The sequence below is a fragment of the Protopterus annectens genome, chromosome 8.part0 (genome assembly GCF_019279795.1).
Source record: "Protopterus annectens isolate FY-2018-M chromosome 8.part0, PAN1.0, whole genome shotgun sequence".
In the NCBI taxonomy this organism is placed as follows: Eukaryota; Metazoa; Chordata; order Ceratodontiformes; family Protopteridae; genus Protopterus; species Protopterus annectens.
In genome coordinates this window covers 940932340-940956698 of record NC_056741.1, presented here as the reverse complement: position 1 = coordinate 940956698, position 24359 = coordinate 940932340, and the positions used below count along the sequence as shown (strand labels likewise).

The 24359-nt window shown below is 37.3% G+C and overlaps 1 protein-coding gene across 1 annotated transcript in view; it reads right to left on the bottom strand.

Annotated features, from left to right (window-relative positions):
- Positions 1-24049, bottom strand: part of HPN (hepsin) — a 925289-nt gene extending 901240 nt beyond the window's left edge. Inside the window, exons 1-2 of the mRNA XM_044080457.1 lie at positions 23723-24049; positions 23347-23451 (exon numbers count right to left, since the gene is read on the bottom strand). Coding sequence (XP_043936392.1) covers positions 23347-23362 — 16 coding nt within the window. The 5' untranslated portion in view covers positions 23363-23451; positions 23723-24049. The remainder of the gene's footprint in view (positions 1-23346; positions 23452-23722) is intronic.
- Positions 24050-24359: the final 310 nt, after the last annotated feature.

The window sequence follows — 24359 nt, the reverse complement described above, 5'->3', positions numbered from 1 at the left end:
TCATATTCTTCTTCTTTTAGTAATAAAGTCAAAGTGGATTTTAAATATTTATTATTGCTATACTTGTGCAAATGATACTGTTGATCTGCTCACTGCTGGTTTATGTACAGTGGTCAGCTAAAATGCTTGATGCACAGTACTGGGAAATATCTGTAGCTTTATACTGAAACATCAGTCATAAACTAATACTAACCATCCTATATACACAAGACCTGTTCATAGGTGTTTACTAGGCTAACAACCACAAGGGCCTTTTAAGTTTAGCCATGCATCCATAATCTCTGACTAGTTCTGGTATCCTTGATAAGTATAAGCAGGGGATTGGGAGATGAACTAATAATAGGATGCTTGTGTCCAGTAGAGACATGTTTTATCTTCACAGCATATAACTATTTACATATGAGAGTAATCAGTTATATACCTCTTTTTTCATACAGGTTCCACAATTACCTTCTCAATGCTGCAGCTATAACATGCATCCTGTGAGTTGTGTCTGTCTGATGCTAACAACAAAGAACCATTACATGGTTAAGTAAAAGTCATGAACTTTTGCAAGCATCAGTTTCATTTAATTTACGTATGTGTTTAGGACATTCAGTTAGGTACTAAGTGCTTGTGCTATCTCTTGCCTCTTCTCTAGAGCTATGGAATACTGTGACCTATGTCTGCCAGCACCATTTGCAACTAGTGGTTCTCCCTCAGACTAATCATTTCTATTTGCTGAAGCTGCTAGTCCTGCCTGCGGTTCTGGAAACCATGATCCTCCCCCTTGTTGTCCTCGTTTAAGTGTTTTCCTGACAATTATACTGTGCAACACAGCACAGATTCTGAGTATTTGGGAAGATGTGGCTGGGCTATCCTGCAGGACACTTTCTGATCTGTTTAGACAGTGGAATCATGATTTGAGGAAGGTAAACACATGTTCTAAGATATTAGTAGTTTGAGCATGGGCATTGTTGTCTTCTTGCTCAGTGGGGGTTGTGTATGTTTCGAACTGGTGTCATGAGCCAAAGTTTCAGTGTATAACCTGCATCCCCCACTAGATGCCTTTGTGGAAAGTCATCTCAGCAAACACTATATACAGGTTGTGATGCCCGTGCCCTGGCCCAGCAATCAAGGAGCCTCAATCCTCACCACTAACACTAGAGAGAGGGCATCTCATATATGAAGAAAATATAACAAATACGCATAGTAAAGTGTAATTTCCCTTAAGAGCACACAGAGATCACAGTCCATCCAGGTCTGGTCGCTCCCTTGCTCTCCAGGTCCCCAATAAGACTTCCCACTGGCACAGCTATAGGGTCCAGATCTCAGTCTAGCTGAGCAAGCTAAAACCTCCAGCACCCTCTCTGTCCAACCAGTGCTTCATGTCCCTGTCCAAGTAGCTAACACACACACTTTGAGATAAGAGATTATACAACCACACAGACACTCCTAGGAAAGGCTGGCACAGGTTCACCAGCTCTGCCCCTATCACCCAGACTATACATTAGTACCACCTGACAACACCAGGCTAATACTTTTCAGCTACTCAAAGGCCCTTAAAAGGGTGTCCAATTTTTCCTGTGCAATACTATTATCCAATTGGTAGTATAACTAAACAGTCAAGGCTTATTGGATTGACTTGGTACAGTAATCACTATAAATATGCAATGTACTCTAGAGCTTAAATTATCTCTACACAAAACAGCCACAGTTGAAAGGTTTTAAAATATTTAATAATAAAAATGCAATACAATACTTCTTACTACACAGTGCTAGTCAAGACATCAGAGATCACAGAGAAATACTTAAAATAATTCAGTAGTACAGTTCTGACATCACAGAAAACCTGTTAGAAATAGCTAGAAACTAGAAAGATTAGACTAATAGGGAACAAAAGACTAAGGTAACTTACATTTGAGCACAATACAGTGTTGTGAGTTGGATGGTCAAGACAAAAATGCTTAATAACCTCTAGTTCTCTCTGTTTAAATTGAAATTGCAGTTCTGATTCACATTACATAATTTTTCACACTTTGCTGGGGTTCCCAGGCTACACATTACATCATTCTTCACACTTCCATGGGTTGCCAAGATAACAGAAACTGCATTTGCATTCTTAACATCTCATTTTGTTATACTGCAGCTGGTCAGAAAGCAGAGCAATAAAAATACATTTGCATGTTTAAATTTAGCAATTTAACTCTTGGTTAAAACAATAGAAAGAATGTCTTCATCTAGACCATTCGGCACCACTGTCTACATCAAAAGGTCACAACATGCTTTACTTTGGTCAGTAGAAAGCACTGTTGCTTCATTTTTTTCAGTTCCACATCTAACAGCAGTTTTTTCCACTTAAGACAACAAGCCTGTGCCTTACATTGATATTTACAAATTATAGAATTCTCTCTGGCTAGGCTGGCAGCCTTCATCTATCTTCACCCACTCTTCACACAGGTCACAAATGTATCATATGCGTGTCATGAAAACTGTGGTACTTGCACAGACATCGTAGAAGATCCGTTGTGCATTACAGACAACCTGACCATTTATAGAGTGGTATCCTTTCCTGGTAATGTGCGTCCTTCCCTGTTTAGTGAGTGGGGCTTTTATTTCTATGTGACTGCACTCTATGGCCCACAAATCTTCAGAGAAGTGTGCTACTCCATAAAATTATTGCATGTTTGTTGCTTTATCTTCTGGGAAACCTGAGAAACGTATATGTTCCCTTGCATGTTGCAGGATTGCATTTAGAAACTGCAGTAATATCTTAGAAGCTGAAACCGATGACATCCCTAAAATATCTCCTGTGGGTCTCTGGAAAGTACCTGTAGCTAGTATATGTGATGCTACACATTTTTTTACTGTGATGAGTTCTACACAATTTCCCTGCGGCTTCAGAAGAGGGAAGCAGACGTTAAGTATTTTCTCTTGTGTTTTCCTGTCCACCATACTTTGCTTTACAGTTTCTATGTCATGTAATCCAGGACAGATCAAATGAGGTCTGAATACCCTTCTTCTTACCTGAAGTCTTGGAGCAGAACCTTGAATTAAAGCCTTTTGCAAATACAGGTGAATGATGGCAGCAGCAACCCTAGCATTTTTTTTTATTAACTGTACTTGTGCCTGTATTCCAAAGAGCTTTTGATTTCAGGGCAAAAGGTGTACTTATTCTGCATGATCACTTTATACATTCATGAATAGTTCCACCATGTTGGATTGGTTAATTAGCATATAATTCAGCTACTTATTGTTTCAATAGTATATTATGCCACTTTTCCTTGTTATAAGGCCCTGCAATAAGTGCACAAACACAAAACGGAAATACTAAGTGTAGGTGCTTACAAATCCGGCCCCATCAGTTTACAATATTTCTGATATTTTTTTATATAACAATCATTTTATGTGGCCCAAACCATATTCCCTAGAAGCTATTCCATAAATGCTATTCTTAGATGTATAATTTTTTTAAAGCTATTCCCATTTGACAGTATCCTGGCTGTCTAAATTCAAGTTATTTTTTTTCTGCATAGATATTGACAAATTATACAGTTATACTTTGTGTATTGTATCTAGTGTAGATTTGTATCTTACATATCCAACCTTTTTAAATACATATATATTTTTTTCTACTTATCTTATCCAGGGTTTCAGACAAGTGTGTTTTATTCTACTTTTATAAGACTACAGGCAGTGTTGAGTTCAGATCTTTTTAAGTTGCCTCTGTTATCTGTGCTGATGCTTAATCTAAATGTATCTCTCAAGCCCATGTTTAGGAGGCTGAGAATATGGAGATTTCAATGTGTTAAGATGATTTTTAAACTTTAGCTATATTTCAAATAGCAGTATGGAGATCCATTCCTTAAAACAGAAACATCCAGCTACGGCCTGCTTTTATGAGGCTTATTGTTGTTAGCAGATCTTTTGTTGTTTAGGCTTGTTTCTATCGAAGGTGGAGGATAGTTAGTTTGTAAAACAAACAAAATTAATAACAAGTGGTTTCACCCTGTATTAAGGTCAGAGCTTCTTCAGATCCAAGTAGTAAATCAGTGAGGTCCAGAGTAAACTATGAGGTGAGCATTATGGTACAGTCTATTCATTTCAGGTTGGCAGCTGGACCTGTTTCCATCTTTAAGAAAGCATTCCAGACCTTTTTGGAGCTGCTACAATGCATTTTGTTAGTTGTACAGTTAAGACTCTTTTGATAGGCGTTTTTCAACCCTTACTTTAAATCAAGTAATGTATGTATTTGGAATTCCTTGAAATATCAAACAAGGTATTTTTGGCCACCTTTGCAACATCTTTTGTTCTATCAACAAAGAAAAAAAGTTTTAAAAAAAATATTCAGGTTTTTTTAGATTTATCTGGAGACAGCTAAATTATTCAACAACAACTTATATCCTGATCAGTCTATATTCTGAGAAAATAAATGTCTGTGGTAGTTAACGGAGTTCTTTAGAATTGCTTATTTTTGCAATCAACATTACAAAGTGGATATCATCCAGTTACTTCAGATTTTTTTGTCTTAACTGAACTTCCATGAATTATGTCATAAAATAATTTATAACAAATCCACTGAAGGCAAAAAAGGCTTTCAGTAACATTTATCTTATATGTGCTATCACATAACCAGACAAATTATTAAATCACCATCACATTAAAGGAAATTTCCTTCATTGTATTACAGCTGATGTTTTTTCTCCCTTCAATATTCAAAGGTTTCTGTTGAATAGCTGGAAAACTGTCTTTCCACATTTAATTAGTAATGCATTTATAACCTGTCATTTCAGAAAAAATTAAATGTACAACTGCCTATGCAATTTTTTACCTCATGTAGCTATTTGCGTTTGCCTTTATCATTCAGATGGATTTCAGAGTAAAATACTATTTTTGTAGTTATGACAGCAAAAGATGTGATGTGGTTAAAATTATCGACATGACCTTTTACTATTCTTTATCTTATATTTAAGATTAGACTTAAATTTCATCAAATCTAATTTTTGTCTCAAATCTCACTGTCTTCTGTCGTAATTTGAGCAATTGTCATCCTGTATTATTTACATTCAAATGCATATTAAATGATTTGTTACTTGAGCAATTTTACTCCTGGATCACAATGACAGAGTTAAATCATTTCACTTGCTCTTTGCTGACTAGTAACATTCAGGCTTTTGTATACAGATACTAATGATCCTTATTATTTAGTCACCAATGACAAGTGTGGATTAAGAATTGTGACCTTGTACTGCACTGACAATGTTTCAAGTCATCTATGTACTAATGAAAATGTTGGAAGTAAAATAAATTCAGGAATTCTCAATCAGAAGTTGCCTGTAATATAAGATGTCACATCAATTGTCACAGTGGCATTACATTTAAATGTAAAAAACATACTTAAAGTATATGGCTCTACAGATATTTAAAAAAGCTGGCATTTAACTGGATAAAAAGTGTTTCTGGTTCCAATGACAAAATAAATGGTAACACCACTAACATTGTCCAGCAATCATACCTTAAAATTCTGTAATGAGTTGATGAATCTTAATAAATTTTAACGCAGCAGGAACAAATGTGATCTCTAATGTTTGCAAAATCTTTATACAAAGGAAAAATGACAACTCTAACAATATAAATATGCTTTCCATATCAGCATTTTCCTCTCAAGAGTGTGTGCCAAACATTCAGTGTAACTCTTAAATTCAGCAAACATACAGGGCAACCCGAAACTCTCCTTAGCATGGAGAACATCGATATCTGTGCAGTAACAGAAACCTGGTTCAAGGCTCCTGAGAGCACTCCAGCACTACCAGGTTATACCTCATACCATGCTTTTCGGCCCCAAAACTTGGACTGAACCACAAAAAGAGGGAGAGTATCAATATTCGTCAAAGATACCCACACCTCCAGGTTGGTGGCACAGCACGAAGCATCAGAGACTATCCATGTGCAACTAACAGTGGGTAAAACTGCCTTCCAGTTTATAGCCTGCTACAGACCACCCTCCCAAACCCAGGAACCCCACTCTGCCTTCCTGAGAACACTGGAAAATATGAAGGTCTCTCCAAACACCATTATATTGGGCGACTTCAACTACCCAGACATAGACTGGGAGCATTACTCTAGCTCCAACACCCTAGCCCAAAGGTTCCTAGAATTTATAAACTCAAATGCTATGGAACAACTTGTTACCACTCCCACAAGAGGGGAAAACATACTGGACCTGATCATCACCAACATGGGGACTCTATGCTCCAGACTAGAAATGTATCCCTCACTGGTAAGATCAGACCATAAACTAATCTCACTGGATATTCACATCCTGACCCCACCCCCTGCCCAGAAAACCACAGTGAAAAACTTCTCTAAAGCAAATTTCACACTTCTCAAAACCGAGGTGGAATACTTCAAAGCCCCTGAGCCCGTGGAAAATACGGCCCAGACCGCAGAATCCTTTATAAACGCATTCTATGAACACCTTCAGGAATGCATGGATCATGCAATCCCAAATAAAACCAAGACCCAATCCTCCAAAGGCAGACGTCCTGTCTGGTGGACCCCAGTCATAAACAAACTATACAATAGAAGGAAGAAGCTACTACATGATAGAGCAAAATCCCAAAAAGGGAAGGCATCTCTGAAAAGTATTAGCAAAAAACTATGGGCACTCATAAAATCATCTAAGGCCAGCTTCGAGAGAAAGATTGCACAGGACACTAAGGATAATCACAAGGCTTTCTTTAGTTATGTTAGGAACCTGGGTGGGAATTCCCAGATATGCTCAGAATTAGTCCAAAATGACAAAAAATACATCAAACCCACAGACATTGCCAACATCCTAGCTGACCGGTTCAGTGCAAACTTCTCCCCCCCCTCCCCACCAGAAGGGCAAATATCTATCTCAGCAGAGTGCTGCCCCCCTGACATCTCAGATGCTCAGGTAAGAGCCGCCCTCTCCAAAGCAAAAAAACACAGCATCAATGGGACCAGACAGTGTCCTGGGTTGTGTCCTACATGAACTCCAAGAAGAGCTAACCCCAAACATAAAACTACTGTTCAATCTCAGCCTTACTACAGGATATGTACCCAAAGAGTGGCGTACAGCAACAGTGGTCCCTCTCCACAAAGGTGGTGCCTCAACGGATCCTGGAAGCTATCGCCCCATAAGCCTGACTAGCTTGGTCTGCAAAGCTATGGAAAGGATCATCATGGACCTCATAAATAAAGATATTGGGGACCTAAAGACACTGGATCCTACCCAGTTCGGATTTGTTAAGGGCAGATCCTGCCTCTTAAACCTGGTCGATTTCTTTGAAACAGTCACCAAGGCCATTGATGAGGGGAAGGTGGTCCACACAGCCTACCTGGACCTCGCAAAAACCTTTGATACAATACCCCACTCGGGCATTATAGATAAGCTCACCAGCTTAAATATAAACCCCTATGTCACTAGATTGGTTGCAAACTGGCTCAAGGACAGAACCCACATGGTTAGAATTGTTGGAGCCATGTCAGACTCCAAACCAGTTACAAGTGGCGTCCCACAAGGCTCAGTCCTGGGACCTATCTTGTTCGGTATATATTTCTTGGAGGTACAGGCCAACACGGAAGGACTGTGACTGACCAAGTTCGCAGATGACTGCAAACTGGGCACCATAATCGAATCTCCAGCCGACACAAGCATCCTCCAAAAGGGCCTCATAGAAACAGACAACTGGTGCCAGAGCCATGGCCTCAAGCTAAACGCCAAAAAGTGTATAGTCATCCCCTTTGGAAAAAACAAAGTGCCCACAAATTACCACATAGGTGGTAATCCATTAAGTACAGAAGAAGTAATTAGGGACCTGGGGACCCAAGTTGATAGCAATCTCTCATTTGACAACCACGTGGCCAAAGTGGTTAGAAAAACATTTTACATAGCCCACCTAATCATGAAGGGATTCACATCTAGATCAGGGGAGGTCATTGTGCCTCTTTACTCATCCCTCATCAGGCCCATAATGGAGTACAATGCCCCTTTTGGGATGTACCTTACCAGACACCTGCAGCAACTGGAAAGACCCCAAAAGTACCTCACCAAGAGGATCAAAGGGCTCAAACAGATACCATATGCTGCCCGGTTAAAGAAACTCCAGCTCTACTCAGTGGCATAGCACCTGCTCAGAGGCGATCTGTGCCTGACGTATAAAGCCATGTCCAACCCGGAATTAATGGACATGCTGCACCTCAGAAAATCCGAATCCCATCGAGCTACGCGCTCAAGAGACTTGAACCTTAGCAGTGAAATAAATAGGACATGCTGGAGGGACAGATTCATAACCCAGAGGCTCCCTTCACTCTGGAATAAAATCCCAGTCCAGGTTAGGCAGAGTCCCTCATTGACTCTCCTCAATAGGAATCTTGATGAGTGGATGGGAGATCGTAGGTTTACCCCGGGTATCACTTCTGTGTCACTGTTAGACAGAGGCACAGTATACTAACCTCAAAAAAGGGCATAGCAAAATTAATTTAAAATGGGTGGCGAAAGCCAAACACACACTGGCTAGGCTTATAAATGCCCTAGAGCAGATAGCCTAGTATGAACCTATGAACCTATGAACCCAGGTAATCCCTTCTCTGACTATAAGAGAAATGCAACATCCACAAGAGAAACTATTTCAAAATTAACTGAAAATTTTCAAACAAATTATCAATCCCCATTTTAACAAATTTAGTCAGTTGATATTTATTTATTTTGTGGCCCAGCCCCCACTCAGTGGGGTTTCTACTAAAAAGGGAATATACATGCAATTGATTCAGGGATACTAGATAGTCAGACATCATATTAACTTATATTTAGCAAATATTTATGCAGAATAAAACTACACAACCCTTGTTATAGGTTTCAGAGTAGACACTTCATACGTATGGCAATGTATTTAAAGAGTAGATAACTTGCTTAACTTACAGTATAATGCAGTTTAAACTTCAATATATTTTCTCATTTTCTTGAATTTACATCCTTATTATAAGGATAAATACACCCATTGCAGTTGTAAGGCACAGACCAGGTGTAGTTTTTTAAGCCTTAAAGTGATTTTCAGATGTTCAAAATCTTACCTTCGCACCACAGTGTGTGGTGTATAAACTACCCATCAGAAAATTATTGTGGTTTCTTTCTACAAGAGAAAAGCACTTATAAAATCTGCATTTTCATACACTGGTGTCGGTGAGTACAGTGAACTTTATCCTCAGTGTTATTGGTGTAAGAAAAAAGATGAGTCATTTCCATTCATTTAAATGGGCACACGACCACACATGTCCCAGGATGTCCTGTTAAAGTCTTTGGATGCACCACAAGCTCCAAGAGTGATGTTGTCGTTGGAAAGTTAAATTTGTTTGGACCATAGTTTAATAAAAAACTTTATGAAGCTGTTAATTATAAAAATGTTCCAAAACTTCAAGTACTAACAACAAGCAAAATGCATCATGGCACTTGCCTCAACATATGCCACAACACACATATATGCACAGCAGAAAATCACTGAGCACACTGAATATGTTCCGCACCTGTGTAACATATATCATATAATTTATCTGATACATATGAATACTTGACTATATGTAGTTAGCACTATTACAAGCTATGAGAATTCTGTTTCTATACCTTTTTCTGCATTAAACTTCATAGACGCTAATATTGTTACAGGTTCTCTCCCTTAACACTAACATCAATACAGCATAAAACAGGTGTATTTTACATTGTTGCTGTACATTAGGAATGGTTATATTCTGCTGCTTACTGCCTTTACACTTTTAATCATGTTCAAATTTTGATTTCTTTACTGATGCTTATACTTTGCTGTTTTTTGTATTCTTATAATTGCAACAATGTCTATATTCACATGCTCATTTGTTCCATGTATTTGCCTAGTTGTCCTGGTTCATGGCTGGAAATGGTCCTCAGATCAGATCAGTTAGTTAGTTTAACTAACTCATTAGACAAATAGACATAGTTATGGTAATGACATGAACATTCTAACAGTTAGATACTGGTTAGCTTGGAAGATGCTACACAGAACCTTTTATGCAAGCCAGACACAGGTATTTAGGTTACCAGGGACTAGTCTTAAGACACTACATATTGCAATAAGTACCTGGGAGCATATTTCTGTGCCTTAACCCCTTAGCTCCATTTCAGACAGGTCTGAAACTTTCTTAAACATCTTTGGGAGAAAACAATTCTTGTTTTAGTTTAAGTGAACTTTGAGGGGGTTCCAGAAGAGCGGCTCCAAGTTTACTCCTCACTCCTCTTTACCCTTCAGACCTCTGCAGCTAGCATTTCTTTTTACTGCTTTTACAGATGTAACTTGTTTGACCAACTTACTTAAATTAAGTAATAGAATGTATTTTTGTCAAAAACCTGAATATACCATCAGGGTAGACAACATTTAATGAAGAAGTAAATGCATTTTCCCATCACTTATAGAAAGCATTGATATTTAGACTTGGTGAATGAAATTAGTTGTCTGTCAAAGTATTTGCTTACTGACCATATTTTACTGCCTGAGGATGTTACAGCTATAGAAATGCATTATTGATAGGCTGTTTTGATACCATTCAGTTTAAAAATAAATAATAATGAATGGCTTTGCAATCACTGAGTAGGCCTAAAATTTGCAGATTGGGATCTGAAAGTTGCAGATTGGGATCTGTGATCTATCTTGATTAGCACATGGTTAACACATTTAAATAGATAAAGTTTAACAAAAAAAATTCTGAATGTCATACTTATTACAATGAAAAATAAACTGAAATTCAAGCACAAAAAACGGTAAATTGCAGACCTTGTTACACATTTCAGGAGCTTTTCAGCACTAGACAGGAGAGCTGGCCCACCTAAAACATCCCTGCTACTGTTTTTTACATTAGCACAAACATTGTTGTACATCCAGGCCACGGTGGTGGTGCTGCGGTAGCGTTGTCGCCTCACAGTAAGATGCTGTCCGGTTCGATTCTCAGCTAGAGCGTCTTCTGTGTGGAGAAATGCGTGTGTGGGCGTACCTTCGTTGAAGGTTTGCATCAGGGCTGGCAACTCGGCACGTAAAAATCAACTGCCAATCATTAGTGGACCGGAGTTCTGCTGTGGAGACCCCTAACCGGGAAAAGCCGAAAGATACAACAACATTGCTGTACATCCTGGAAAGTGGAATATTGGCAGGCACCTTAGCCTCAAAATTAGTGTACAGCCACCTTCAGTCCAACTTGTAGTTCCACAGTTTTATAATTTGCATTTAAGTTCCTCTCACTTTAAACAGACATCCAAATTATTCTTGTAGATGATAAACAATCTAGGTTTTTTATTCAGTTATGTCACCCAAAATATTCCTGTAGCACAAAACTTGCTGGTATGATAAACTTTTTAATTTTCTTATTTAGTTACATAATATCAGAAAACTATTGTTTTTGCCCAGTGAGACTCAAACATGTTTCATGTATCAAGTTACATAAACAACTTATGCAAATAATGGTGGTTATCATTGAAAATCCTCCTAAAATGTGCCTCTGACACCAGAGTACTTAATTTATTGTGCATGCTAAAGAAATGTATTCCATACTGAACTGCAATGTTGGAATTTTGTGGTCATGCTATTTTTAAGGAAGTGCAACTTAAACAACAGAGATTACATGTGTAACAAATAGGACTAAAATTTAAAGTTTCTCTTCTGTGTGGGATAAGCCTCCAAGGAGGCACCACCTAATTCACTCCTTTGCTAAATATAACTAGATCTCTATAAACACAGCCTTGTGGTACTATTACTATTCTATACCTCCATCCCCCACACTCTGCAGCTATGAAGTAGAGTATAAAATGCCGTTTCAATCTACAAAGTCAACAACATGTTTTCTAGGGTAAGGTTAAATGATTCCATCATTTACCCCTCCCTTTGAGAGTATTGTTTGGTTATCTCTTTATCCCTTCCTTTATTCTGCTCTACTCCATAACACTGGACTTTCTAAAATGATGCCATACGCTAGTGCTACACATTAATATCATGTCATAAATCATACTGCTCTGTACCACATTTTAACTTACTGCTATGCACATACATAACACAATACAATGGAATATTCCATATCATGTTTTACTTAGCTAAAATATAAATCACATAATAGAAGAAATTGTGCCCATATTTAACTTCATAGCCGTGTTATGGCAATGCACTTTTTCCTTTAAATATTAAAGGTCTGCAGTAAATATCCCCAATGGCAAATTATCAACCATATTTTTTCCCAACAGATCAAATTTTACAAGTCAAATTTTGAAGACAAAAAGACAGTGATTTATGACAGAAAAACATGTTCCTCTGTTTTGATGAAAAAAGAAAACAGTAATTTTCAGTGCGCCCTGGGCCCACCACTAGGTTGTCTGTATTCCTGACTGATGCATGTAACTTCATTAATACAAGGAAATAATCCTTTCACAGAAATCAATTAGAACTTTAGTCATTCTGAAGTGAAGTACTAAGCCAGCATGACTTCTGCAGGTGTACAAACAATAGCAAATAATAAACCTTGAGACTGTTAAGTCTATGTCTGCCATGACAATCATGTTCCTTCTACCGCTTCTTAATCATCAAGACTGATATGAACTTATACATTGTAAACAAATGTAGACAGTTCTTTAACAGTCAAATTTCTTTTACATTTCCTGGAAGACATACCTTTTCTTAGCTTCAAGTTTTTATACAGAGAAAACATTTTATCATGCATAAATGTTCCTTCTTAAATTATCACTTAAATGTATCCACAAGCATTAAGGTTGGTAATGCAAATTAAATTCACACATAGACAAAGGAATTAATCATCACTTTTCATAATTTTCAATAAAGGTACTGAATCCTTTGTCCAAAATATATATACTGATGTAACCAAAACATAAAAAGCTATAGTGCTAACGTGTGGGAACCCCATTTCCTTTATTAACTTGTATTTTTTGTTGTTATTTACCAGGGTATAGCACTGCTCCAAATGGATCTACTTCAGACTCAGCCTGAGGATTACAAAAGGTAAAAAGAATAAAAAAAGAGATTTTATATGAATGTGTGTGTGTGTGTGTGTGTGTGTGTGTGTGTGTGTGTGTGTGTGTGTGTGTGTGTGTGTGTGCACACACACACACACACACACACACACACACACACACACACACACACACAAATATAAGGTTTGTACTGAAGCATCTAATTTCACTAATTCTGTTTCAATATATCTAAAACCATTATATCTAAATTTACATAACCACTGGCAATTGGAAAAATGAAACAAATTATAAAACAAAGGTTTTGTTGCTCTCCTTTGCTGATGTTAGAGTAATGGCTTAGAATACTAGTTGAAATCCAACAGTCATAGGCTAGAAGAAACAAATATGTAAAGTACTGGGAGAGCTGCATGCAGTGCACTATAGTGCTTTCAGCAGAACAGCTTATCCCTAACTTAGCCTGTGTCCAATTCACTGCACTTTTACATCAATAATATAATTCCAGCATATCCCAAACTTTAGCCTTTGTCCGATTCACTGCACTTTTACATCACCAATATAATTCCTTATTTCATAACCTAACATCTAAAGTAAATCATTCTATCCAAGTATTGATATATCTAGGGAGGTTTATGAGTCATATCACAGCCACATAATGCCAGTATATATTTGTATTAAAGAATATTTGCATGGATAAACCTAGACAGAATATTTCTTACTTTACAAATATTGTACAGTATGTTCCATAACTCTACAAAGTCCTAGATATTATACATCTTAACAACAGGAGCGTAGAAATTTATTATAAATAGCTGCCCACTTGGGATGTGTATTTTCTAGATCTCATTTCACCACTTAATTCACACCATCTAGACCATATAGTCATAGTGTGTTACACTGAACCTCCCTGAATTCACAGAAAAACCTTTTAGGCTCTTGTCAGAATCAGAAAAGTAAAGTACTTTTAGGGACTGATATAGTCATTCTCAACTGACAAAGAAAAAACAAAACAAAAACAAGATTTGGCTTGGCATACTGTACTGGTTTCCTCCACAGTTTGAATTAAGTAGACAGATCAGTTGACTGTTGTTTTTCTGCCATTAGCCTAATCACATATAACAATGACATTAACAAAAAAATTAGGTGTACATCACTTTAGGCTGGCTTGGCCTCTCCAGAAAGAGGACTGGACTTCCACAGGGAGGTTTCATCTCATCATTTCACAAATGCTAAATTCATCCGAGTCAGTATTACTGAATAGTATTCTTCAATGTCATGTCATTATACTATAACAAGTCCCCAATAGCTAATACAAATATTAGCAGTTGTGTTAGCTGAATGGAGGAAAGTATCACCAGTTACTGGATGGCACAATTCTACTGTCTCTGTTAAAAAGGAATACTCTGCTATACTAGTTATTCGGCACAGGACTCTACTGTCCCTGTTAAAAAGAAACACTCTGCTGTATTAGTTATTCAGCATGGAACTCTACATTCTGCAGATTAATGAACCTTCCTGCTAACATACACTGATGGACAAAGTTAATAATATGCCCTGAGAATAAGAGTCTGTAAAGTACACCAGCATAGGGGAGGAGCAGTGGGTGTCAGGGTCTGCTGAAAGATCATCTTATCAGTACATGTGAAAAGACAGCAATATACATTCTGTTGTATAACACTGAGCAGTGGCTTTGACAGTGGAGGGAGGTAACTCCTATCCACCATACCACAGATTTACAAACAGCAACAGATATTTGAAGTCACAACTGGTGAGATTTGGTTATCCACAGAAAGTCACAGTCCCCTTCCATAGTAGCATAGTTTGCATATGCATTATGATACCATAGTAAAGAGTCCCAATGAAAGTGAAATCACCACAGTAAGTACCATAGTAAAAGCAAAACATTGTATAATGATTTCTGTGAAAACTGTAAATAACTTTTAAAAAACTCAACAACTTAAGGAAATACATGTGATGAAAAAAATCTGCAAAACAAATACTCAATTCCAAATGTAACCATTGTAGCATATCATAGAGAAATGTAACCCAAAATCTACTTTAATGTCATGCAATATCAAATATATACCAGAAGCACAAACTTTTGGGTGAAATAGTAAAGATTCCTTTTAATTTGTGCAAAAAGTAACACACTATTTTCATCAGAATACAAAAATGTCTTCTAACAGTTCAGAGCCAATCATTTAAATCAACAGACAGTTCCCATACCCACTGCCCAACTGAATTATACGGACTGAACATTCCACGGTTAAAAAAGAATTTATAATCATTGCATCGATTGTATGTTGTGTTTCATCGATGCACTAATCACAGCTTGTATTCCTTCTTGCACCGCCCAAATATGCTTCAGTCCTGCAATGTCAGAATTACAACAGCAAATACCAGGGGCCAGTCGTTTCCTCCACAAACAGCTCCCATACTTAGTACCTATTTTTTTTTTTTCTAATCTGGTCTGACCCTGTCAGGTTAAAAGAAAAAGGAAATAATAGTTGTATTAACGTTTTTCATACACACAGACATCACCGCTTGTATTCCATCTTACTTCTCCCAAATATACCTTAGTCCTACAAAGCCAGAATTTCAAAAACAAAAACAGCAAGGCCAATAATTCCATTCACAAACAGCCCCCATAACCATACTGCAGCATGTATTATTGAATGCTTCAAACAAATGCATATTAATCTTGCAAAAGTCAGAATTACAACAGCAATCAGCAAGGCTAATCATTTCATCCACAGTCAGTCCCCATATCCATTGCCTACCCACAGTATCTGGTTTGGCCCTGCCAGGATAAAAAAAAAAAGGCTTTATTTTTTTGTTGACCTGCCAGGATAAAAATAATTATATTCATGTATTTTTTGCGTTACAGTAAAAGCTTGTATTCCAGCTTGTTTCACCTAAATACACATCAGTCCTCCAAAGTTAGAATTAGAACAGCATACTGTATGGCAAATCTTTTCATCCACAGACAGCTCCATACCCATTGCCTATCCTTAGTATGTGGTTTATCCTGACAGGATAAATAAAACAAAAAAAGGTAGCATTAATGTATTTTATCTCATAGGTGAATGCTAGGTTAACTACCTTTATGGGCTATTTGAGCTTAGCATTTTTGTTTCTAAAGATGAGAATCAGACCTTGTACTTTGTCTCTGTGAGGTAAACACTTTACCCATTATACCAACCCCAACCCCCTGACAAACAGTGTAAACACCATGCATTCCAGCTTGCTTTAAAAAATGTACATTACCCCTAGAAAGTAAGAATTATAACATCAAGCAGCAGGGCTAGCAATTTCATCTACGGATATCCCTAACATATATTTCTGCCTTCAGTATCTGGACTGAGCATGCCAGGTTTAAACAAAGAATAAATAAAACAATGGATACATTAATGCATTTTTTCACACAAACAGTAATCAACAGCTTGTATTCCATCTTATTTAACCAAAATAACACATTATTCCTATAAAGACAGAATTACAACAGCAAACAGTAGGGTTGAATTTCATCCATAAACAACATACCCTCTGCCTACCTACAGCATCTGAATTGAACTGACTCTACCAGAATAAAAAGAAATAATAATGGCTACATTGCACAGAAACAGTAGTTACAGCTTGTATTACAGCTTATTTCATTGAACTACACAAGTCCTACAAAGCCAACAGCACAGCAGTTAACAACCATTTAATTTACAAACATACCCCTGGACCACATAGTATCTAGTCTGACCCTGCCAGAACTGGAAAGAAATACTTACCTGCTACTATCCAGAGAAATTCAGGATCAACTTTTTCTAAACAAGACATACCCCTCAACCTCTTAGTCCAAGTGATCGAGACAAAGACCAACAAAATGGGGGGAGAAAAGCCCAAAAATAGGAACATATTTTGAATATTACTCTTATAAGATTACAAAGTTGCTAGAGTAACAGGATTTGTTTTAATATACATTTTCTGAAGGATTTCAAGTCAGAAACTCAAATGTATTTCATTATTTAGTGACTTCACTCCACAGATCATCCAAGTGATTTGCCAGAAAACTACAATTTTATGAAGAACAGACCAAAATATGAGCCAAAAATCTGGACATTCTGTGAAAATCTGTACAGTTTTCAGGTATGAAACAAGATAAATCTTTCCTTGTCATGTGTATGCTCCACTTAGTGGTGAAAATAATTGTGTTGAGGCACCGGGTGGCAGACAATTATTCTATACTTTCTTGTCTTGCTTCTGGCTCCTGCTAGCACTCCTCTGCCAGTGGATTACATATACCATGAGATTCTGCTTTCTAGACATTATTTTACCTTTATTTGCACTCAGTTTAAACTCCTGTATTTTAGCCCATTCCTTGTTTTATCTGTTTCAGTAGCTTTATACCATCTTTATACTGATCTGCTTACATAATTGTAGGTCATCAACCAAAAAGTTAAACTTTTCTTTCAAACCTTCTTCAAAATCATTCATAAACATGTTGAAAGTCTGACTACTACAACTTTTCTTGCCAGCTTTTTCAAATGGATTAAGGATCTGTTGTCTTGTCCATGTTTCTGATTTTAACAATAGTTTCAGTGCTTTTTACAATATCCTCCTACCCTTCATGCATGTTCTTCACTTTGGCTGAGAGGCTGATTGATGGGTTGGGCTGCACATGTAAATAAAGAAGGTCTATTCAGAGAGCAAACAGCTGAGGAAAAGTAAAGAAATCTATCAGTAAATTAACTTACCAAACAGGCGCAACCAAACCGAGAAAGCTCTCAAGATTTCCACTTGCAGTAGTTTCAGATCCTGTAAACTTGTAAATAACCATGAGACTGACATCACTAGTGATATTACATTTAAAACTATGGCAACTGAAAATCTTGAGAACTTTATAAGTCAGGATAGAAGACACAGTTGCAGTAGTCACTCATCACTTGTAACAAAAACACAAACAAATAAAATAAAGGTAGATATTTTCCAGTTTCACATGAAACTGTTCCCTGCAGGCTGTACGGCAGGTTGTCAAAAAGGGGTGGCATGCTCCCCTGTGCCAAGGACCCACTTTGTGACTATTTGTACAACTTAGATATTATAAGGTGCCTCAGGTATTACAGTAGGCGATACCTTCTTTGACATGTTACCAAAATGCATAATAATTAATGATGTATATTATTTCACCATTCCAAATTTACTGCTCTTCCCCATGATCTGCATTCTTTGATATTTTTGAATATTAAACAGATAACTGATACTTTCATTTTTCCTACTGTAATAACTCTGACCTACGAATGCATACAGGAAATGTGTTTTCTGTATCCTTGTGTTACTGTACCAACTTAAATAAACAACTGAATTAAAAAAAAAAATGATGTGCATCAAAATAACAGATCACATATTAGGTTTGCAGTGAGGTGTAGATGTGGCCACATTTACCACCAACAGATAAAGGCCAGTAGTCATACTAAATGTCACTGCAAGGCAACTCATCCTGTACCAATGTGCCATGTTGTGCCGCAGTGCCATTTATCACACTCACATTCTCACAAAGACAAAATTATAGTACCCATGAACTTTTATGACTATGAATTGCTCCATTGTGCAGCTGAACAATTATGCAGTGAAGCATATACCACTCACTCTGCTATATAGTAAATATACTAACAAGACTCGACAGAAGCACTGCCCCTCATCAAAAAGCTGACACACACACACACAAAGTTGTACCCACAGACCCATTTACTCACTGTCCTGGTATTTTCTCACACATAGTGACCTTCGGACATACACATGCATACACCCCCTTTTGGGCACATCATGACTGACGTACATAGGTTATCTGTGCAAGGGGAAGTGGCTCGCTTTCACCCTGCACAGTTTCCTACCATTGAACTGCATGGGTGTGTTCCACAAGAAGATAGAAACAATTTTATCTTTTGCTTCACTGCCAGATCTCTCTGCCCCTACAGTGCACAGTGATGATCAAGGCAATGGAGGAGGGGGATGCAAATCAGAATGATTGTGCAAAATGTAAGACAGCTTGAAATCATCTTCATACTTTGCTACTAACTATAAATACTCTGCCTTTGCCTTTTTTGCAGGCTGTGCAGAAAAGAAACTAGCCCTTGTCCTTGCTCTTTAGTCCACCTTATGCTCACAACTTTCAGTGTCTGCATTACAGTAATAAGAAGGTAGCATTAATGAAGGTATTGTCCCATTATATTTTGTGTGGAATGCACATGTAATTACAGAAACCAGGAAGAGATTACTACTGTTTAGAAATTGCTGATTCATCTTCTTGTTAGCATTAAAGTTTCACATTTAAATATATTTTACAAGCTTTACCAGTAACAGTTTCCATAACAACATCCATTTTCCACCATGGTATAACTAGCAATGTTGCATGTATTTATCTATGTGACCAACTACAGGAATTAAACACTTTCATAATTGCATGTATTAGACTTACTCCATTCACCAACAGACTTGTGCATTACACTGGCAGCAAACCAAGAGATGGTTAGAAGTGTAAACCACAAACAGTTCTTTGAAGCACAACTCAAAAGCAGGCTGCAATGTGCAGCTAGTTTAAAGATTTTCATTCACTGACACTAGTTCAAAGTAATGGCAGTAAAGGCAAGTAGCCTGTCTGAGAGCTTGAACATTGACCATTTTAGCATGCTAAGGGGGGGACATGGTTTCAGCGCCATATTGATGAAGTCTGACTTTGAAAAATTAATTGTCATTTGCAGAGCATTTAATTGCCAAGTTTTGCAATACAGGGTTGAATACAGACATTGCCCCACACAATTACTAAATATGCTGGAAATGCTTTTATATAAACTGTAAACGTATACATTTTTCCAAGTGAGAAATATTATATCTTAATGTCATTTCTTTAACTTTACTTCACAGTCATCTTCTGATCATCCACACTGCTCTTCTTATGGCAATCTTTCACCCATTTCTGGCATTTATGATCTGATCCAGAAAGTCATCCAGTGTAGATCCATACACCTCACTAACAACATTTCTGCCCCATTCCTGGTATCCATGTACAGTCATCCAATGGACATCCATACAGTTCAGTGACATCATTCCTGCACCCAGTTCTGGTATTCATGTTCCCAACCAACCAGTTCATTTTAAGTCACCTTCTGGATAGCCCAAATTCTTAAGGGTGAGAAAGAGTTGACATAATTAGGTGTGTTTATGGGATAATACTAGTGCATGAGCAACACAGCGTTAATATGGATACTGCCTAGCAGCTGAAAGGTGCTTCCTATTTTTCATTGGACATTAGGATGATTATGAGTCGTCCATTGGAAAGCAGTGTCAGCAAGATGGCATTGACCAATCACAGGCTGATCATAATGCATCGTTTGCATCCATACTTATTTCTTGTTTTTGTGTACATGCTTTGGAAAACTGTACAGGGCTGCAGAATGCTGCTGCTGCTGTGTAACTAGGTGGAAACCTTGCTATTGTTTCACCTGCCAGGATGTGGAGTTTACCAAACTACAGTCAGGTATCAGCATTTAGATGGCAACTCACACCACAGGCACAGATGCTACAGCCAATGTTCAAATAACTGGATTAATCTAATCAGCAGTCAGACATGGAGTCAAAATGTCCTTCAAACTTCTTAACATTTACTATCATTATCAAACTAGTTCCTAATGTTTTTTTTTTTGTTTGTTTCAGTGATTATGATAGTCAAATACAATAAAGTTTTGTTTAAATTAAGTTACTTAGTCTGGCAATCATATTTCTCCAAGAGTTATAACTTTAGCAAATACCTCATTATATACATGGGATGAACTATTTCACTATGGCCTCAAAATACATTTTCACAGTGATGATTGCATCTACCTTTGCAGTCACACGTAAATCATTTCCAAGCTTTATGCTTTATACATAGTCACAACAAGATCAGTATTCAACAGCTATGCAGTATGAAATCATGTATTCATTTTATATCAAAATTCATTTAAGAATGTGATATTCAAATAAGATTAAGATAAGAATAAATTCATCATCATCTTCTTTCAGCTGTTCCTGTGGCGACCCCTTCTGTTTCCATTTCTTCCTGTGCTCTGCATCTTGCTCTGCCCCACCAACCGCCTGCATGTCCTCTCTCACCACATCCATAAGCCTTATCTTAGGCCTTCCTCTTTTCCTGTTACCTGGTAGCTTCATCCTTAGCATCTTTTTCCCAATATACTCAGCATCCCTCCTCAGCACATGTCCAAACCAACGTAATCTTGCCTCTCTGGCTTTGTCTCCAAACCTTCCAACCTGGGCTGACCCTCTAATATACTTATTCCTAATCCTGTCCACCCTTGTCACACCCAGTGAGAATCTTAACATCTTCAGCTCTGCCACATCCAGCTCAAACTCTTGCCTTTTTGTCAATGCCACTGTCTCCAACCCATATAACATAGCTGGTCTCACTACCCTCTTGTAGACCTTCCCTTTCACTCTTACTGGTACTAGTCTGTCACAAATCACTCCTGACACTCTTCTCCACCCACTCCATCCTGCCTGTACTCTCTTCTTCACTTCTCTTCCACACTCACCATTATTCTGAACTATTGATCCCAAGTATTTAAACTCATCCACCTTCGCCACCTTTACTCCTTGCATCCTCACCATTCCTCTATCCTCCCTCTCATTCACACACATATATTCTGTCTTAGTCCTGCTGACCTTCATTCCTCTTCTCTCTAGAGCATATCTCCATCTCTCCAGGGTCTCCTCCACCTGTTCCCTACTCTCACTACAAATAAGATTGTCATTTGCAAACATTATAGTCCACGGGGACTCCTGTCTTATCTCGTCTGTCAACAAATGTCATACATTGCAGTGACTATGCCTGGCTAAATGTCTTTGTAAAAGTTCTGCTGTATGAAATTTGCATTTCAGTTTTCTTAATGGTTCAGTGTCACAGCTCAGGTAATTTAGCAGAATACTACTACATCATTTACCTTATAATGAATTCAATAGTTTTAAACTATATATGCAGGTGAAAAAGAATGGTCTCATTTGTATCGATTATTCTGGTCACGTAGATGAAATATCACTATGGAGCTAAATTATTTAATCATGCTACTAGAGGAGTCTGCTAAAGCAGAATTCACAACACTTTATATCAGTGGGGTGGGAGAACTCAGGATATGGTCTTTATCTGAAGCTGCAAAGATGGCCTTTCAATCTGAAGCTGCAAAGATGGCCTTTCAATCAAAGAGCTCCATAGATCACACCGAATAATGGTCTTCATAAGCACTGCACAAAATACATCAGCTACCCATTCCATTAAACATGGACTCTTAATTTCCATTGACTGTATAGACATTTTCTCCCCAAATACTGATTACCTCTCTCACTATACATTATTCTTTTAAGACATACAACTAGTTCCACCTCCCCACCCAAAATTAGAAAAGACAATTGTACTTGATTTAAAACAACTCTCTGTAACAATCTTTCACATTCTTGGGAAGTGAAATCTGTGTGTGTTTTCAAACCTCTGCTAATCAGAATATTTTCATCTTTCTAGAATACTAGATTAGTGTCCATTTCTGCTGCTGATATAACTTCTCCATTACAGCTTTTCAGTTCCTAATTAACAGAAGTTCCGGAGGAAACTACTAAATATGCAATAAAACTACAAATTCAGCGTGGCTGTGCTTTTATATTACATATTTACAATCATTATATTATCTGTCACTGAAATGTTAAATCTCATAGTCTGCTAATATAAAGATTTATGTTGAAATTATTTGCATATATATGGTGGACAGTCATCTTATGTGTATTAACTCCAAGTAAAAATGCTACTTTATACACTTAGACGTGAGAGTTCTTCAGAACTTAGGATATCAATAGAGCACAAAGTTCTCAAAATGTTAACTCTGAACTGCTGTGTCCAGGTCATTCTAAACAATGTCAGTGCATAAACAGCAGTCAAGTTTTTATAAAACAGGCAGTGAAATTTTCATGCCAAGACCTAGTGCATCTTACAGAATAAAACAACGGATAAGCATACTTGTGTACTATCGATAATATTATTACCATTAAATAACAGTCAGTAGCAACACTAATAATTGCTATTAATGACAGCTAAGACCGATATTGATAAAAAGAGGAAAATATCTCTTACTTTATTCAACACTATCACTTTTAAAGCCACAGATCAAAGCTGACCTTTTAGCTCTCACATCTATTCATCTTGCTCCAGTTGGATTTTGCCTCCTGTTAATTTTTAATTTTTTGTTAGAATTCTAACAGTAGGCTAATCAAGGGCTAAGTAGAAAAAAAATCAAAAACAGGTGATTGTTTGCTCTACTCACTGTCTTTTTCTGGCATTTCTCTTCAGTTAATAATCCACCAGGCCTGAAGCTAGATTTCCATCAAGGTAACTGAATAGTCCAGGTAGCTTTGTTTTGCAAGAAAACCTTTAAATAAATGATTTTATTTACTTCTATGACACAAATAGAGTGCTAAAAAAGTAGATTAAAATACATGGTATTATATCCATCAGTTAAGTTAATGTTGCAATAAATTTGCCTGGATCTAAATGTCCTATTTTATTTTCAAAATCTGAGCAGACATAAAAATCACAAGTTTAAGTAATGCAGTACTCAGTTTTCCAGCTCAAACTTTCAACGTTTACTATGACAAGCAACAAACTCTTTGAAATCTAGGACAAAAGCAAATTGTTCTCACCGTCACGTCAGTGCCCTTTGCTGTAGGTTTCTTGCTAAATGAATATAAATCCACAAGAGAAGAAAATGAAAATATAAACCGTATTTTATTCTTCTTTCACATTCTTTAGCAGTAAGCTATTGTCTGAACAGAAGAACAAATTCTTGTTTCCTCCTGAACGCAGCGTTAGAGAAACTTTACTTTTATTAGCTCACTGAATTACAGCAAAAAGAAACCTTATCAAAAGAAGTTCCTGGTCTCTCTGAAAGCACACTGCTAGACAGGCTCACCTTTCCACTTGTTCTCATTTACTGGTGAGTCACTGCAGTGCCTAGCAAACAAAGTGAAAGTGATGGGGGGGGGGTCAGACAATAGATAAAACATTTAAAGCAAAAGGGTCATAATGCAAAATACCAGTTACCAATTCATTACAGAAAACTAAGGCAAATGGCTCGATGAGTAACATTGATTTTAATATTTAAATTTCAGCATTTAAAAGTGGTGTCACTAACTATAATGACTGAAAGTAATAGTTAGCACTCTGTGATTTTCATCACATTGAGTACTTCTGTCATAGCCTAAGTATAAGGGTTATACCTTCCTAAAAATATAACAGCCAGCCAGTTTCCAAACCTTCAGTACACCTTTCACACACCTA